General features: G+C 38.8%; 1 protein-coding gene across 2 annotated transcripts in view; it reads left to right on the top strand.

The window, feature by feature from the left end:
• The window catches only part of clcn7 (chloride channel 7), a 29,900-nt gene that overhangs the window by 11,839 nt on the left and 2,487 nt on the right, over nt 1–15,574 (top strand). For both annotated transcript variants that reach the window (XM_041777689.1, XM_041777688.1), the window contains 15 exons: nt 864–926; nt 1,120–1,203; nt 1,409–1,502; nt 3,753–3,817; nt 4,132–4,248; nt 6,009–6,063; nt 6,221–6,281; nt 9,019–9,160; nt 10,962–11,055; nt 11,192–11,364; nt 12,255–12,306; nt 12,496–12,623; nt 14,638–14,723; nt 14,904–15,036; nt 15,508–15,567. In XM_041777689.1, coding sequence (XP_041633623.1) covers nt 864–926; nt 1,120–1,203; nt 1,409–1,502; nt 3,753–3,817; nt 4,132–4,248; nt 6,009–6,063; nt 6,221–6,281; nt 9,019–9,160; nt 10,962–11,055; nt 11,192–11,364; nt 12,255–12,306; nt 12,496–12,623; nt 14,638–14,723; nt 14,904–15,036; nt 15,508–15,567 — 1,407 coding nt within the window. The remainder of the gene's footprint in view (nt 1–863; nt 927–1,119; nt 1,204–1,408; nt 1,503–3,752; nt 3,818–4,131; nt 4,249–6,008; nt 6,064–6,220; nt 6,282–9,018; nt 9,161–10,961; nt 11,056–11,191; nt 11,365–12,254; nt 12,307–12,495; nt 12,624–14,637; nt 14,724–14,903; nt 15,037–15,507; nt 15,568–15,574) is intronic.

Genomic DNA, 15,574 nt, shown 5'->3' with positions numbered 1-15,574 from the left:
CTCTTTTTATGTGCTCCAAGTAGTAATGACATCAATACTACTACCCAACTTATTTGCACCTCTTTATTATATAGTTTTAAATGCAATTATACATGATATTAAAGTGATAGTGTATATACTAGCAATAGTTATGAAGGGTGAAGGTAAATAGGTGATATATGACATAATGATAGATATTTTTCTATAGCTCAGTTGCTAGAGCAGAGGACTGAAGGATATATACCCACCAAAAGTAGAAATGACAGAAATCCTCAGGCCTCTGGTTCACATCCGGCTCAAAGGAGGAGCTTTAGGGGGCACAGATGGCTGAGTGGTTGGGTCACGCCCCATGTACACAGGTGGCCTGGGTTCAAGTCTGACCTGTGGTTCCTTTCCTGCATGTCTGTCCCGCAATCTCTCTTCCCTGTTTCCAATTCATCCATGGTCCTCCTCTCTGAAGAAAGGTGTAAAAATCCCAAAAATATATCTTAAAAAAAGAATAAGTAAACAGGTGAAGGACATATGCTGACATAAACACGATTAAATGACAAAATAAAATTGATTTCATATCAGTTTGATTTAAAAAGTTGTGATTTGATTATATAAGATCGAAACAATATTCATAAAATGGACTTTTATCATACCAGTTTTTCTCCATTTTCAATTCAAGTGCATTTTTTGCTGTCATCACCTTCACCTTCATCATTTGTTTTTGTTACTTTTACAACTCATAAGCTGTGATGTAAAGGAACTTTGCACATTGTAATGAACATTGCTAAACCCCAGTTTGGAAAAAAGTCATATTTTACCTATTTAATGTGCATGTCAAAGGATGCATTTAAACTTGAGTTTGCATATCTCTAACGTATATTTGTCATCCACAGACACTGATGGTAAAAGTGGGCGGTGTTATCTGCTCAGTGGTTGGCGGGCTTGCTGTAGGAAAGGTAAACATTTAATACAGATTCAAAACATTTACAATTCTCATTATTTATAGACCACATACTCAAGTTTCTTTCTATGAAGAGATGTCAACATCTGATCTTATGTCAGTGATTATGTCCTTTTGAAGTTCTTTGTATTGACTTGGTATCTGTTTGTCATGAACTCCCAATCATATCTGTACTCTCATCCCTACAGGAAGGTCCCATGATTCACTCTGGTGCAGTCGTAGCTGCAGGAGTTTCTCAGGGCAGGAGCACCTCATTAAAAAGAGACTTCAAGGTCATTGAGTGGAGTGGCTTCTGTTTTGTTCATGAGCACATTTAACCTTAGGAAGAATAGAATTGTTTTACATGCTTTTTTAGAGTTCTACAGGTGATCAATTCCAAACTCTTTATTTAATTGGTGTCAGTTTGTTAAACAGCTCCATCGTAAGTCTGTTAATTTGAGTAAAAAATGATTTATGAGTGTGTTTTTGTGTTTGTAGATCTTTGAATACTTCCGCAGAGACACAGAAAAACGTGACTTTGTGTCTGCCGGAGCTGCCGCTGGAGTTTCAGCTGCTTTCGGAGCACCCGTTGGTAAAAAAAACACAACCGTCTCACACAGTAGAGTGTAACCATGATCATTGTTACTAATGTGTCTAATTTGGGTGGGCAGTTTAGTCTGTGTTAGGCAGCAGTGGAGGAGTATGGCTGCACGCCCAAACTAAGGACAAAGAAAAGCTGTGAGGAAACTCCCTCTAAAGCACTTGTTATAATTCCTCTAATGCTTGTTATAATAGGAACGGTTGTGAAGCATCACCTTAGTTGGCAGTCTGATTCTGATGATGGCTGAGGCAAGATGGTGAGAACTGTGAGAAAACAGGCAGCTAGATTATTTGTAAAGAGACAAATGCATTTTTAATGTGAAGAACACACAAATTCTGTTTCGATGGAAAAGAGCACTATCAGCATCCAGGAAAAGATACACATTCACTAACTTTCAGTGCGTTCAAGTGAGAAAAATAAAAAAATTGTGTGCTAGTCCAACTATAACTGGATGTGTAAAATACATATGAAACATGCTAGTCTGACTGAATCTTGGGAAATAGAATTAGTTCCTGCCATATCAATTTTATCAAAGTAAAGCTTGTTATTCAATGCTGATGGTTCTTAAACTTGAAATTATAGCAGATTAGATTCCAATCCATGACTTCCCCTTCTGGTTCTCCATCATATTTTAGATAGAAGTTAAATTGGATAGTATCTGGTGTTCAAAAGGTCTTAAATTTTAATTTGTTGAAACTTCAGAAACCGTGCCATAAATGAGTCTAACCTACACAAAAACTAACACATCTAAAAAATGCTTTTTAAACACTTGTTTTGACGGTGTATTAAAGTTGGATTTTATTCATTAAGCTCCAAATCACAGACTACAATACCCTCCTTGCCAGCCACTTACTTTGATAAACTTAAACAACCTGATACTACATTAATTTTAGGGTTAAAAATGTGTGTCAAAGCTGCCATCTGTGTTTTCTTTTGAACACAATATCCAAGGAACACTTTGAGGAAATACTTTTAAATTTTGCACATACGTCCACTTGGAATCGAGCATCAATTATTTAAAATTTTGATATCAAATGTAGGGATAAAAGGTTGTATCCTGAATCGGCCAAACATCATTACAAACAAACTGATTTAAATCAGTTCAACACAATTTGATGAAACCGTGTTTAAACTTTGACTACCTTAAACCTTGCTTATTTAACGTCTTAATCTTGCTTCCACTGACCTGAAAGCAACAGATAAACTCTCAACAATCATGGCAGAAGTGGGTAAAAACTTTGCTGCAGTGGGTGCATCATCCTGTTTAAGTCAATGGACAGCTGGACCTCTGACAATCATGACTCATCTTATAACCACTGAGTGTGAAATAGCACGTTTTAGACCTCTTTTCAACACATACTGGCAGAAAACAATGTTGGGGTTCTGAAGCCTGCTATTACAGAATGGGGGTTTGAAAGGGCAAATCACAAAATTGCTTTTTGTCATCGATAATGCACGGAAAACGCTGCACATCAGGTGCTTTGGGTACACGCTTAATTTGACTACTCAAGCCAGTCTGCTAAGCCCTGCATCAGTCGAGTTGCAGCTTTCTTCCTGGAGCTCAGCAGCCATTGCTACGCTCACATCCAAACAGAAACTACTGAAACTACCCCACACAAGCTAATCATAGATCTAGCAACGCGTTGTGAAGTGGAGCTGTCCAGGCCAACTAGGCAAACATTCCAGTGGCACTATTGAGTAAAGAAGCTATTTTTCCCATGTTGGTTTTGAGATCCCACTTTTGGGATGGTTACAAGTATTTTAGGGAGCAGTGGCAAAAATGAGTGTGGAGCTTTGTCAGTGAGTAATAAGCAAGTATATGGGTATGCCTTTTTTCTTATCCTATAACTGTGAGGTAATAGGTAAGTAAGGTCAAATTCCTGTTGTTACGATGTCTGAAACATATCTGGAGAATACTGTATGTTTACTCATGATTCTATGACAACAAGGCCATACTGACAAACATTGATGTATACCTAAACCTCCAAGCACATGGCAGTTTTTCTAGTTTTCAACTTGTAGTTAAAAAAAAAACCTCACAAACTTTGTCTCGCTTAGTTATTGGATCTCATCACATAAGAAGACTTGAGTTTGACTTGGGTGAACCCAGTAAATATTCAGCCCTGATGAAAGAATACCCTGTGTGGAGGAGGTCGTGACGTATTGGCTAACCTGACATTAACTTATCAGATAAATTACTGCTGATGTCTGCTGAGCCATTTTTTTTCCTTTGGTCTGCAGGTGGTGTTCTGTTTTCTCTGGAGGAGGGAGCGTCTTTCTGGAACCAGATGCTGACGTGGAGGATAGTAAGTCCCTTTAAAGATCCTGGGCTGTTGATACACTGCAGTAAAAAAGTTTCTAACAATATGGATGCCTAGGAGTCTTACGCATTCAATATTGTTGATTACTAAAAATGAAAGCAAAGTGCTGCACAAAATGTCAGTTTATTCAGGAAACTTAAAATGTCCATTCTCTAGTTCTTATGTGTTAAAATATAACTGAAGATCTAACTTTTATGAAAGCTGTGGTACTTTGCCATGTTATTGATTATTAAGATAACAGACATCATTTTAAAATGTGTGGTATCAGTGTCAAAAATTCTCTCTTTTTCTCTCTGTAGTTTTTTGCTTCCATGATCTCCACCTTCACCTTGAACTTCTTCCTCAGTATCTACAACAAAAACCCAGGAGAACTTGCAAACCCTGGTCTTATTAACTTTGGACGCTTTGAGACTGATGTAAGACAATTATTTAAGCATGTTGAATGCCCTCAAATGAAACTAAAGCTGTTTCTCACCAGTAAGAGTAATAATAATCCCAAATACAAGCAATCTGACATTGCATAAGCAAGTAAAGCGTTGGAGTATGGGAGCACGTCTTGTTTGTGAACGGGTGAGTGGTGAGCTGAAAACAGAACAAAACAGTATGTAAATTTTGCAAGACACTTGGGAACTTCACAAAAAGCACAAGCAAGATGATGCAGCAAGTAAAATTGTGCAACGCTCTGAAACACCAAAACATTTATAACATACACTGGGAAGTGGATTTAAACACTGCCCCCCTAAATAAGTGCTAGAGCCATAAAGATGACTGCATCCATTGGTATTTAAGGATTTGGGCTGTTGATTAGCATGCTAGATCCAGCTTTAATGACCCTACTTCCTAGAATGGCAGTGACTACAAGGTCGAGAAAATTAACTTCATTTTAAGAGCTTTATTGTAGGTTGTTTCACAAGCGTTATCACAAAAAAAACCCCACTTTTTAATATTTCTAACATAAGTTTAGTATCAGAGTGACCCAAAAATGTGAAATAAGCCATCTCAGTCCTTTTTTTGTGGTAAGCTTTTAAAATGTGTTCAGAAAGTGCCTGGGCCCTTCACTTTTTAAAATTGTATTATGCTGCAGTCTGATGCTACAGTCAGATCATTTTATTCTTATCAGTCTGCACTCAGTAACCTTTAATAACAAAGTGAAAACAGAATTTTAGAGATTTTTGCAAATTTATGGAAAATAAAAAATTAAACAATCACACTTACACAAGTATTCAGACCCTTTGCAAAAACGCTTGAAATTTATCTCAGGTTCCTCCAATTTCTCCCAGTCTTTGCTGGGATGTTTCTACACTTTGCTTGGAGTTCACCTGTGGTGAATTAAATTTATTGGACATAACTTAGAAAGGCCTCACAGATGGCAGTGCATATCAGAGCAAAAATCAAGCCATGAGGTCAAAGGAACTGCCTCCAGAGCTCAGAGACAGGATTGCTGCAAGTCACAGCTCTGGGGAAGGCTGCAAAATAATTTCTGCTGCCCTGAAGGTTACAAGAGCACCCTTGCCTCCATAATTTTCAAATGGAATAAGTTTGACAGAACAACAACAAGGACTCTTCCAAAAGCTGGTGGCCCAGCCAAACAGAGCAATCAAGGGAAGAAAGGTAAACAAGAACCTGATGGTCACTCTGACTCAGCTCCAGAGATCCTGTGTGGAAATGGGACAAAGTTTCAGAAGGACAATCATCACTACAGCCCTCCACTGATCTGGGCTGTATGGCAGAGTGGCTAAATGGAAACCTCTGTGCAAAACACATGAGCAGCTGCTTGGAGTTTGCAGAGACTCTTTGTGAAAGCCAAGCGGGTCTTTATGTTTTTTGCAATGCTACCATCTAGCTACTCTGCCATAAAGCCCTGATCAGTGGAGGACTGCAGTGATGGTTGTCCTTCTGGCACTTTGTCCCATCCCCACACAGGAGCTATGTAGTTCAGAGTTTGATTTATTTGGACTGTAGCATCAGGCTGCACCATAACAAATGTTAAAAAAGTGAGGGGGTCTGAATACTTTCTGAATGCACTATATGCCTGACTCTGATGAAATCCTGGTGTCCTCAGTACAAGAGCTCAATGAAAACCCTGGTCATCATTTGAGGAACTGTTGATAGAATGTTTAGTGTTGTTTCTTAGACAAGGTGAAAGATGACAGAAAGTTGTTTTGTGCTTTTTCAGAGTTTGGCCTACAACCTCTATGAGATTCCCTTGTTCATTGCAATGGGAGCTATAGGTGAGAAAAGATATTTAGTATAGTACAGTTTGCATCGTCATTGTGTATTGCCTTTTTACATGAATCTAACATGAATACTTTCAGTATATTTAATTGTGTTGTTGCTGCCGTAACATTAAAACAAAGTTCACCCTATTTGTCTTCCTCTGCTGTACAGGTGGATTGCTTGGAGCTCTGTTCAACGCCCTGAACTACTGGCTGACCATCTTCAGGATCCGGTGAGTTTCATGAGTGGTTTAAATGGTTACAAGTAAAAACAAATTGTGATCAAGTTTGGGGAGGCCTTTAACAAAGGCTTAGGTGACATGAAGAATAGATCTGCACATGCAGACTGCCAAGTAAAACAACAAAATCCAGCATGAAGGCTTTGTTGTTGCCTGTCAAAGACAGGGCGTGGAAGACTCTTAAATCAATCTCTCAGAACAGTCATCATCTTGTGATTAGAGTTTGAATGTATTCCCAGAGTACGATCAGGTATGATCACTTATGCTAATACACCTGCTGTTCCTGCTTGGTTGTCTGAGATCACTGAGCAGCAGGCATAGCCTTAGAATACGATTTTTTTAAGAAGAAAAAAAATATTGAGGACTTTATCATGGGAAATAACAGCTGGCTGCAGCCTTTGTTACAGTAACATACCAAAACAACCACCAATCAAAACTGGTGGATTTTCATGTGTGATACGAGCTAGAAACTGCCCATACATCCAACACAACAGCAGTGTGCCAGTTCCTCAATCTGTGGCTTTTTAGTCACAGCAAGGAGATATGTTTTCTCCCAGAGATGGTTGCAGGTAGTGAGAAAAAAATACAGCTGAAAAGTAAAGAAGAGTTTTGGAAGACATACAGCAGTATGAAGCCGATGTAGAGAGGGGTTTGAGTTCCTTATTAAACATCCCACTTAGGATGCTTGGCACTCTGCAGTTTGTTAGCGTCACATTTTAGTATCAGCTCACCTCACTTGGAGCCTCGACAGAGGTGATGCCAAGAAAAAGACAAGGTGCAAACTAGAAACAAGAAAATAAGCAAAAGTCAGAACAAGTTGAGCTGGTACCATGTTGTGGAAAGAACCGTAACAGTAACTTTGAACTGGATCGAGTTCCAACAGCCAAGATTTATCATTGCTTTCATTTCAAAATCTGCGGGTTGAAAAACATTCTTGAAGAGATATTTTTTTACTGTCTCTCTCTTATTCATGGCTCCTCACGATGATGCTACTGTTAGACTGAGATGAAAATAAGTTAGAGGTGAAACTAACTAAACTGCAGAAAATAAGTCAATTTATCCTAACCTTTACCTTTTGAGGGGCATTTAGTATTCATTAGTTGACCATATATTATCATAAAGAATCTGCTTATGATCATCTTGCTATAGATAAAAATGTGCAAACTCGTGTTATTATGAGATCATCTGCATCTGTTTCACTGATGACCTCAACACTCAGAACCTTAATTTAACAAGTACCCTAGCCCTCCATGTTGTAAAATATCCTGCATTGTCTCTTACAGCTTTACTGTATCTGAAATACATTGATAGCTCACTGTAGTAAAATTTCTAACTTAAATGCACATCTGCACTCATTTATTGTATCTGAAATACTTTATGATAGCCCACTGTTGTAAAACCTCTAACTTAAATGCACATCTGCACTCATTTATTGTATCTGAAATACTTTATGATAGCTCACTGTAGTAAATTGCTTAATCTCGTACACATATTTGCACTTATTTATATATTTACTGTACACATACAGTGTAAGAAAGCTCACTGTGTTAAAATGTCTTACCCATATGTAAACTTGCACTTTCTGATCTATTAATTGTTCTCAAATACTTTATAAAAGCTCACTGTGGCAAAATACCTGCCCTAAAATGCACATTTGTACTAACTAATCTATTTTCTATAGTTCCAATACTATATGATAGCTCACTGTGGTAAAATGCCTTCCCTCATACATATTTGCACTAAATCTATTTTCTGTACTCAAACACTGTATGAAAGCTCACTGTGGTAAACGCCCCGGCTCGTATGCACATTTGCACTAACTCACTTTTTTTTTTTTACTGTGCTTTGATACTGTAAGAGAGCTCACTATGGTAAAATGCCTTGCCTCATATGCACATTTTCACAAATTTATATAGTTTCTGCACTCAAACACTGTAAGATAGCTCACTGTGTTAAAATGCTTAAGTGCATTTGTTTGTTTGCACTAATCAATCCATTTACTTCATTCAAATATTGTAAGAAAGCTCACTGTGGTAAAATGCCTAAGCTCTTGTGCACATTTTCACTAATAACCCATTGTCTGTGCTCACATACTGCAAGAAAGTTCACTGTGGTAAAAAATTGTCGAGTCATCCTGGGATTAATTCCTACCTTTTTCTGATAAGAGAAAACAGAGAATCAGACTTTTCTGTATTTGGGTTTGACCTTTATTGCTAAAACTCTACAGCATGAAAGGGTTTCATCTGCAGGATTATAAAGGCTTTCTTCCTTGACCTTGCCTTTAAACAGCCAAACAAGTGGAGCCATTATAAAACCATTATTGAAAGCCATACATAACCTGCTTGTTTAACTTTTGAAATCATCAGGTGATAAATACACTTCACTCAGTATCTGATGTTGAAAACCTGTCATAGCAGTCCTGCTGCTAAAAATACTCCTTTATCATCTGACAATGTGTCTATTTGGGTCAACTTTTGTAACAAAAGTTGGACTTCACTTGACATTTATCGAGCGACTCCACCTTAGGGCACAAGTAGGTTGAAGTGACAGGAACTCTTTGTTTACCACCAGTCTGTTAATTGAACTGAGAGTTTCCTCTTGACACAGGAAAGTCCATAAATAGAGTAAATAGAGTCCATAATAAAAATGAATCTCTTTGAGGAAGTAGCTGTTTGATCAATGTTATGAGTTATCTAATAATCATCATGTTTTGTGTTTGTGTGTGTTGCAGCTATGTTCATCGTCCTTGCTTGCAGGTGATGGAAGCCATGTTGGTTGCTGCAGTAACAGCGACAGTGTCATTCACCATGATCTACTTCTCTAATGATTGTCAGCCACTGGGACCAGAGCACACAGAAGAGTACCCACTGCAGGTGAAAACACGCCCATCACTGACTTTTTCATGTTCAAATTCTGAAGAAATGAAGACCGGAAATCATAATTTGGTCCTCAGAGGTTGAATCCTGCATACTGTGGGGATCCTCCTTAGTTCTTCTGAGGCCAGAGATACATAAACATTCATATTTCAACCCAGAGATGTCATGAGACGAGAGGGAGTGCAACAGCGTGCTATCAAAGAGCGATTACTGGTGTCCTGTTGCTAAAACAGTGCATTGATATGGAGTAGAAAAGTTAGAAACACACCAAAATGTAGATTTGGGACTTGTGCCCACTGCATGCCACTTTGCTGTGCCTGCTATCACATCTTCTGTCATCTTGATTTGTTTAATTCCCCTGTCAGCAAATGTGTTTTATTTAGTCTCTTCAAGGACATAGAAAGACATAGTTTGCGTCTGTTACAAACAGATTGAGAGCAGAGGAGTGAGACAGAAATGCCTCCTTGGGTCGAGTGCATCAGCTGGTTGTAACTTATGTCATTCTCATCCCCTATGTCCACCTCCTGGACTCAACTTTACACAGAGTGCACCAAGTGTTACACAAAACAGTCGTAGAAATACCCCTCCCTCCTGTTTTAAAGGGGATATATTATGCAAAAATCACTTTTCAGACTTTTCTAACTAAAAATATGTGCCCCTGGCCTGTCCACAATCCCCCAAGCACCAGAAAATCCCCCCTCTCTCTTTCTCCACCTTTCAGAAAATGTGTCCTGAAACAAGCCATTCTCAGATTTTCCCTTCATGATGTCATGTGGGGAGTTAGCACCACCCCCAGCTTCGGGTGGCCCTCTCTGCTTGGAAGAACGTTCTGCCCTCCTCTCCTGATCCTCCAGCTGAGAGGGGGATCAGGAGAGGCATATCCCTCAGACCACATCAATTTCCTGAGAGGGGTATGGTCAGGGGTGGAGTCAGAAAGACCAGTAACATTTAGACTAAAGCCACAGACACAGAAATCGCTCGTTCTGAGCAGGGCTGAAACAGTGGGGTTTTTAGACACTCAAAATCCAGTACTGGAGTGTTTCTTTCAGCAACAAATTTCACAGGCATGTTTTGGGGACCTCTGAGACCAATATAAACTTGTCTTAAAGGGGTAAAATATGTCACCTTAAAATCTGACTTCTTAAAGATATGCCTACTCCATCCCAGGCATAAAGGTTACACCCAAGCACAACTGAAATAGAGCTTAAGTCCAGCTGGTGCACAGGGTAAAACTTTAAGTTGGTTGTAACTTCTGGCTCTAAGCCAGGCATAATGTCATGCCTGGGTGTACAACTAAGCTGGCCCAAATTTAATATACCTTTATGAAATATAAAATAGAATATCAACAACACAAAAGTGTGTAAAAAGGTTTAATAGAGGTCTTTAGTTTATAGTATAATTTAGTGAACACTACTTACTTGCAGGCTAGAAATGTTAAAAAAAAAATAATCAAACAATATTTGGTCTGTTGATTTTATTGTTTGGTTTTTCTGAAAACATCTAAAAAATGAGCAGTACTTTTTGAGTTGGCTAAGGTGTCTCTCACAAAGGAAAACATTTGCAGAAGATTATAAAAACCTGTGTCTAGCCTGTAAACAGCTTGGAGTATCCAAATTTGTTGAAGAGAGAACAAAAATTCAGATTGAAGTGACATGAAAAAGGTTCAAACCGCTTAAATGCTTCTCAGCAAGTACAAAACATATATATATATATAAACCAAAAGAAGTGTCCTTGTGTCGTCTATCTACTGTTTAATCACTCTTATCATCCTGAGTATGTGCATCTCTCTCTTTTATAGCTGTTCTGTGCAGATGGAGAGTATAACTCCATGGCAACGGCCTTCTTTAACACTCCTGAGAGAAGTGTTCGAAGTCTCTTCCACGACCCGCCAGGTAAAACTGAAGATAAAGCAAACAGAACAGTAATGTAAAAAAACATGTAGCAGCCATTTCTTTCTTTGTTTAGTACATGGACAATAGAAACGTTATTGTGCCCTCTCTTATATAACCTCTATTCTTCTCTTTAAAGGAACCTACAATCCTCTGACCCTGGGTTTGTTTACTCTCACTTATTTCTTCCTGGCGTGCTGGACATACGGCCTGGCCGTGTCTGCTGGAGTCTTTATTCCCTCTTTGCTCATCGGAGCAGCCTGGGGTCGCCTGTTTGGGATACTGCTGGCCTCCATCACTTCTACTGGCTCAGTAAGTGTGTGTTGGTGTTACTCATCCCTTTTCCCGATAAAGTCGAGATAAAACACAGCAGTATAAAAAAAGCTGAGAAAATTGTCATATATAACACATTAACTCTTGGGCTTGCTATTTGATGATCCGTAAAATTCTGCTAAATTAGGAGTTATAGTTGATTATAGCAGCTTCTTAAAATGCCAGCTTCTTAAAAATCCTGCCACAAAGAATAGAAGCGATAAAGGCCACTGGTGCTAAGAACCTGTCACGGCAGTCCTGCAACTAAAAATACTCCGTTACTGTCTGACACAGAGTGTATTTGGGTCACCTTTACAACAATAGCTGGACACACCTTTTACAGAGCGACTTCAGAATTCTGTTGACACAGAATCTTTGGTTGCTTTCACACCTAACATGTTAGGTTCAGTTGAAAGACCCTCCAGTTCGTGTGAGGACTTCATGAGGTTTGTTTGCACTGGTGGGACAGCTGTCGATTGACTTCTGACTCAGACCAAACAACCAAACTTTGAGAAGGTGGGTCGGGGTCTGCTTTTATTTGGACTCCGGTGTGGTTCGTTCATAGTGGGAACACAAAGCAACCTCAATCCAACATGACTTGAGGAAGCATTTGAATGATTTTAATTATTATATTATTCTAAAAGATTGAACACATTTGTGTGATGCTACGTAGCTCCACCTGGCCACTATCTTTCAGTGAAAGGGAGGTTTTTCTGCATAAGTCACATTTTCCAAAACTTACCAAAAGGTCGAAAATTATTTTTTATTATGTAAACTTATGAACACAACTGTATTCTCAGCATTTAATGTTTCGTTTATTTAGTGTCAACTAAACTGATATTCCACATGCCTTATTTCCTGTTTGACTTTCCTGCGTTTCGTTTTCTCAGATCTGGGCTGACCCGGGTAAATACGCCCTGATAGGAGCTGCAGCTCAGTTAGGTGAGCACTGGTTTTTCTGTGTTTAGAGTTTAACAGTATGTTAAAAATGCTAATGATAATCTCAAACATAAAACAGCTATATATGTGCTTATTGTGTACTGTATTTAATCTAGTTTAGTCTCCATTTTTTATTCAAGCACTCAGTGAAACATAAGTGTAAAAGCGGTTATAATTTCATGCTCTCAACAGGTGGCATCGTGAGGATGACCCTCAGTTTGACTGTCATCATGGTGGAGGCAACAGGAAATGTCACTTACGGTTTACCCATCATGCTTGTCCTTATGACTGCCAAGATAGTAGGGGACTACTTTGTAGAGGTGAGTGTAAAGATACCGACCCACAGTGTTCCCGATTTTCATTGTCTCATTTTTGTCTATTTTGTGGCATCACTAGCAAGAACAATGGCATTCAATTGATGTCTATATGCACTCATTTTCCACAAGTACTTTGCATGATTATATGTAAAGCTCAGTTATGTTGATTTCTTTTACTTTAATTCTACAACAGTGAAATAGAACGATAACGATTGGAAAACAAGTTTATGAGAAAAAACATTGTAGTCATTATTGTTTACTGTGTCATGCATAAAAACATTTTTATTTCATTTCTGTAAAATGTTTTCTTTTCTCTTTGTTGTCGCATAACTTTTTTAAAGATTCAAGTGACATTACTGTGGCACAAGTATTCTTAAAGACCAGGTTGTCCTGAAAAAAGGATGTTTAGACCTTCACTGTGCACCACAGGGTTGGTATTTGACAAGCTTTTTATAACAATAAGTCCACGCAAGACAAATGGTTAAAGGGATACTTGAACATTTTGGCAAATTCCTATAGACTTAGTAATAGGTTCGTTACCTTCAGTTGTTGGTGCAAGCTATTTTTTAACTCGGCGCTGCCGAGTTCGGACCTGCTGTGCCAACTCAGTGTAAGCAGACGGTATTTTTTGCTTTCCCTCATCAAACTCATCAAATACACAATCCAACAACTCTAAAACACTCTCGTGAACAAGTTGTGACCTGTACATTCAACACGCTACGAAATAATCATGGAACATTACGATACGGAGATGTTTTAAAGCTAAATGCAAAGTCAGAACTACACTCCAGACATGGCTGCTGAACTGTGTCACTCCGCCCAATGGTTTACTCAAGAAATAGTTCCGAGTATTTGCTTCATGTGTCATAATGTTACATAATTATACGTTATTATTTCATAGCGTGGTGAATGTGGAGGTCACAACTTGTCCACGAGAGCATTTTGGAGTTGTTGGATTGTGTATTTGGTGAGTTTGATGAGGGAAAGCCGAATTATCGTCTGCTTTCATTGAGTTGGCACAACAGGTCCGAACTCGGCAGCGCCGATCCAAAAATAGCTTGCACTGACAACTAAAGGTAACAAACCTATTACTAAGACTATAGGAATTATGGCAATGGGCGAATTTGCCAAGCAGAGCTGAGCAGTGTTGGACTCTACTTGTCATTTTGTTATTGTTTGGATTTAGAGCCCCCTGGTGGCAGAATTTTACATACTTTGTATCTAAAGGTTATTTTCCCCTTCCTGCTCTGCTTGAAAGTCCATTGGAGCCCCTGCAGTTTAAAATTTAACACAAGAATTAAGCTGACTGAAAGAGGAAGCAAGGTTATAATTAGGGATGCACGCGGTTAATCGCTGAAACAGTTTGTCAAATTAGCCGGCGTGGGATTCACGAGTTGACTAAATGAATTACCCATCATTATTATAAAGATAGGATTGAAATCCTGGTCTATAATGCTCTTTTAAACAGTAACAAACCTCCCGCCACTAGAGGCCGCTGCCTGTTGGGCAGTTCTCAGCGTTGGCTTAGCGGTTAGCGTGTAGCAGAAACAGCAGGGTATGACAAACACAGCCATCGCAACGGTAGTAAACTTGAAGCATAAAGTTAGATGGGTGTTAAACATGGAGAACCAACTTGTTGATTTGTGGCGACAACACAAGTGTTTAGATAGTCTGTCATGTAAAACATACTACAGTCAAACTAATTGTAGCATGAGGGGGAGTTGGGCTGACATTGCCACTGCAAAGATTGTGCAAGAACAGCTAGCCCCATTTAGCTTCTTTACTCTAATGTTGGGTTTGACTGAGGAGATTTTGAGATATTAGAATTTAGACTGTGGTTGTTGGCGAATATGTTATTGCTGTGTTGTTCATCCCACTCCAAATACAATGAAAACAACACTGCTAAATCTGTCATTATTTATCACCATGTATGGGGTCTCTCACGTTTTTAACCTCCATTGAGATTTTGAAAAGCTATTACTGTGTGCCAGGTTTAATGAGTCTCTTTTTGTTTAAGGGTCTGTATGACATCCACATCAAGCTGCAGAGTGTCCCCTTCTTAAACTGGGAGGCTCCTGCCACATCCCACTGGCTGACTGCAAGGTAACTGCCTTCCTGTTTGTGCATTATATCTTATGCATTCAAGGCCATACCAGACATGCTTTATTTATAGTCAGTGTAAAGGAAAAATTTGATTATAGTTGATGATTTTAAGACGTGATAGAGTTTGACTTTTGTTGTATGGGATTTCTCTCACCCACATTTTTCTCAACACTCACCCAGAGAGGTGATGAGTTCACCGGTCACCTGTCTGAACAGGATAGAGAAGGTGGGAACCATTGTAGATGTTCTAAGCAACACATCGACCAATCACAACGGTTTCCCTGTGGTAGCGGAGGTTTCAGCCAGTGAGGAGGTACTGTATTGAAGCTTTGATTTGTTATTTTTCTTAAATTTTATTGTATTCTTTCATTGATGAATCAATGTATCAATCAAAACTTTCTGAAAATAATCTGTTACTGTCAGTTCAGTCTGTTTCATCAGCCTGTGCCACATATTTCATTAAGAACCCCATTTTTCTTAGGATTTTGAGGGTAAATAAACTTCTTTTAATAGATATGTTGTTGAGGTATTTATAAAGCATTTTAAATCTGAACAAATTCCACAGAGTGAATATAAAAGCCTTTTATTCATCATCACTGTGTGAAGGATTTGTGTCTCTGTTCAGTTGTCACTTTCTATAAACATTTAGGAGACGTGTGGGTTGAAATTCCTGTGAAAGATCCAGAATTTCTTATATAACTGGACCTGAAATGGATAAGAGGTTGAGCTTCAATGAAAATGGTGACTGATTATGTTTGATTGCCTTTTATTTTCCCTTATTCAGGCACCAAAGCTCTGCGGTCTCATCCTCCGCTCACAGCTCATCGTTCTCCTCAAGCATAAGGTAATAT

The sequence above is a fragment of the Cheilinus undulatus genome, linkage group 21 (genome assembly GCF_018320785.1).
Source record: "Cheilinus undulatus linkage group 21, ASM1832078v1, whole genome shotgun sequence".
Classification (NCBI taxonomy): Eukaryota; Metazoa; Chordata; class Actinopteri; order Labriformes; family Labridae; genus Cheilinus; species Cheilinus undulatus.
The sequence above is the reverse complement of the archived record's forward strand: the minus strand, read 5'-3'. Positions and strand labels throughout refer to the sequence as shown.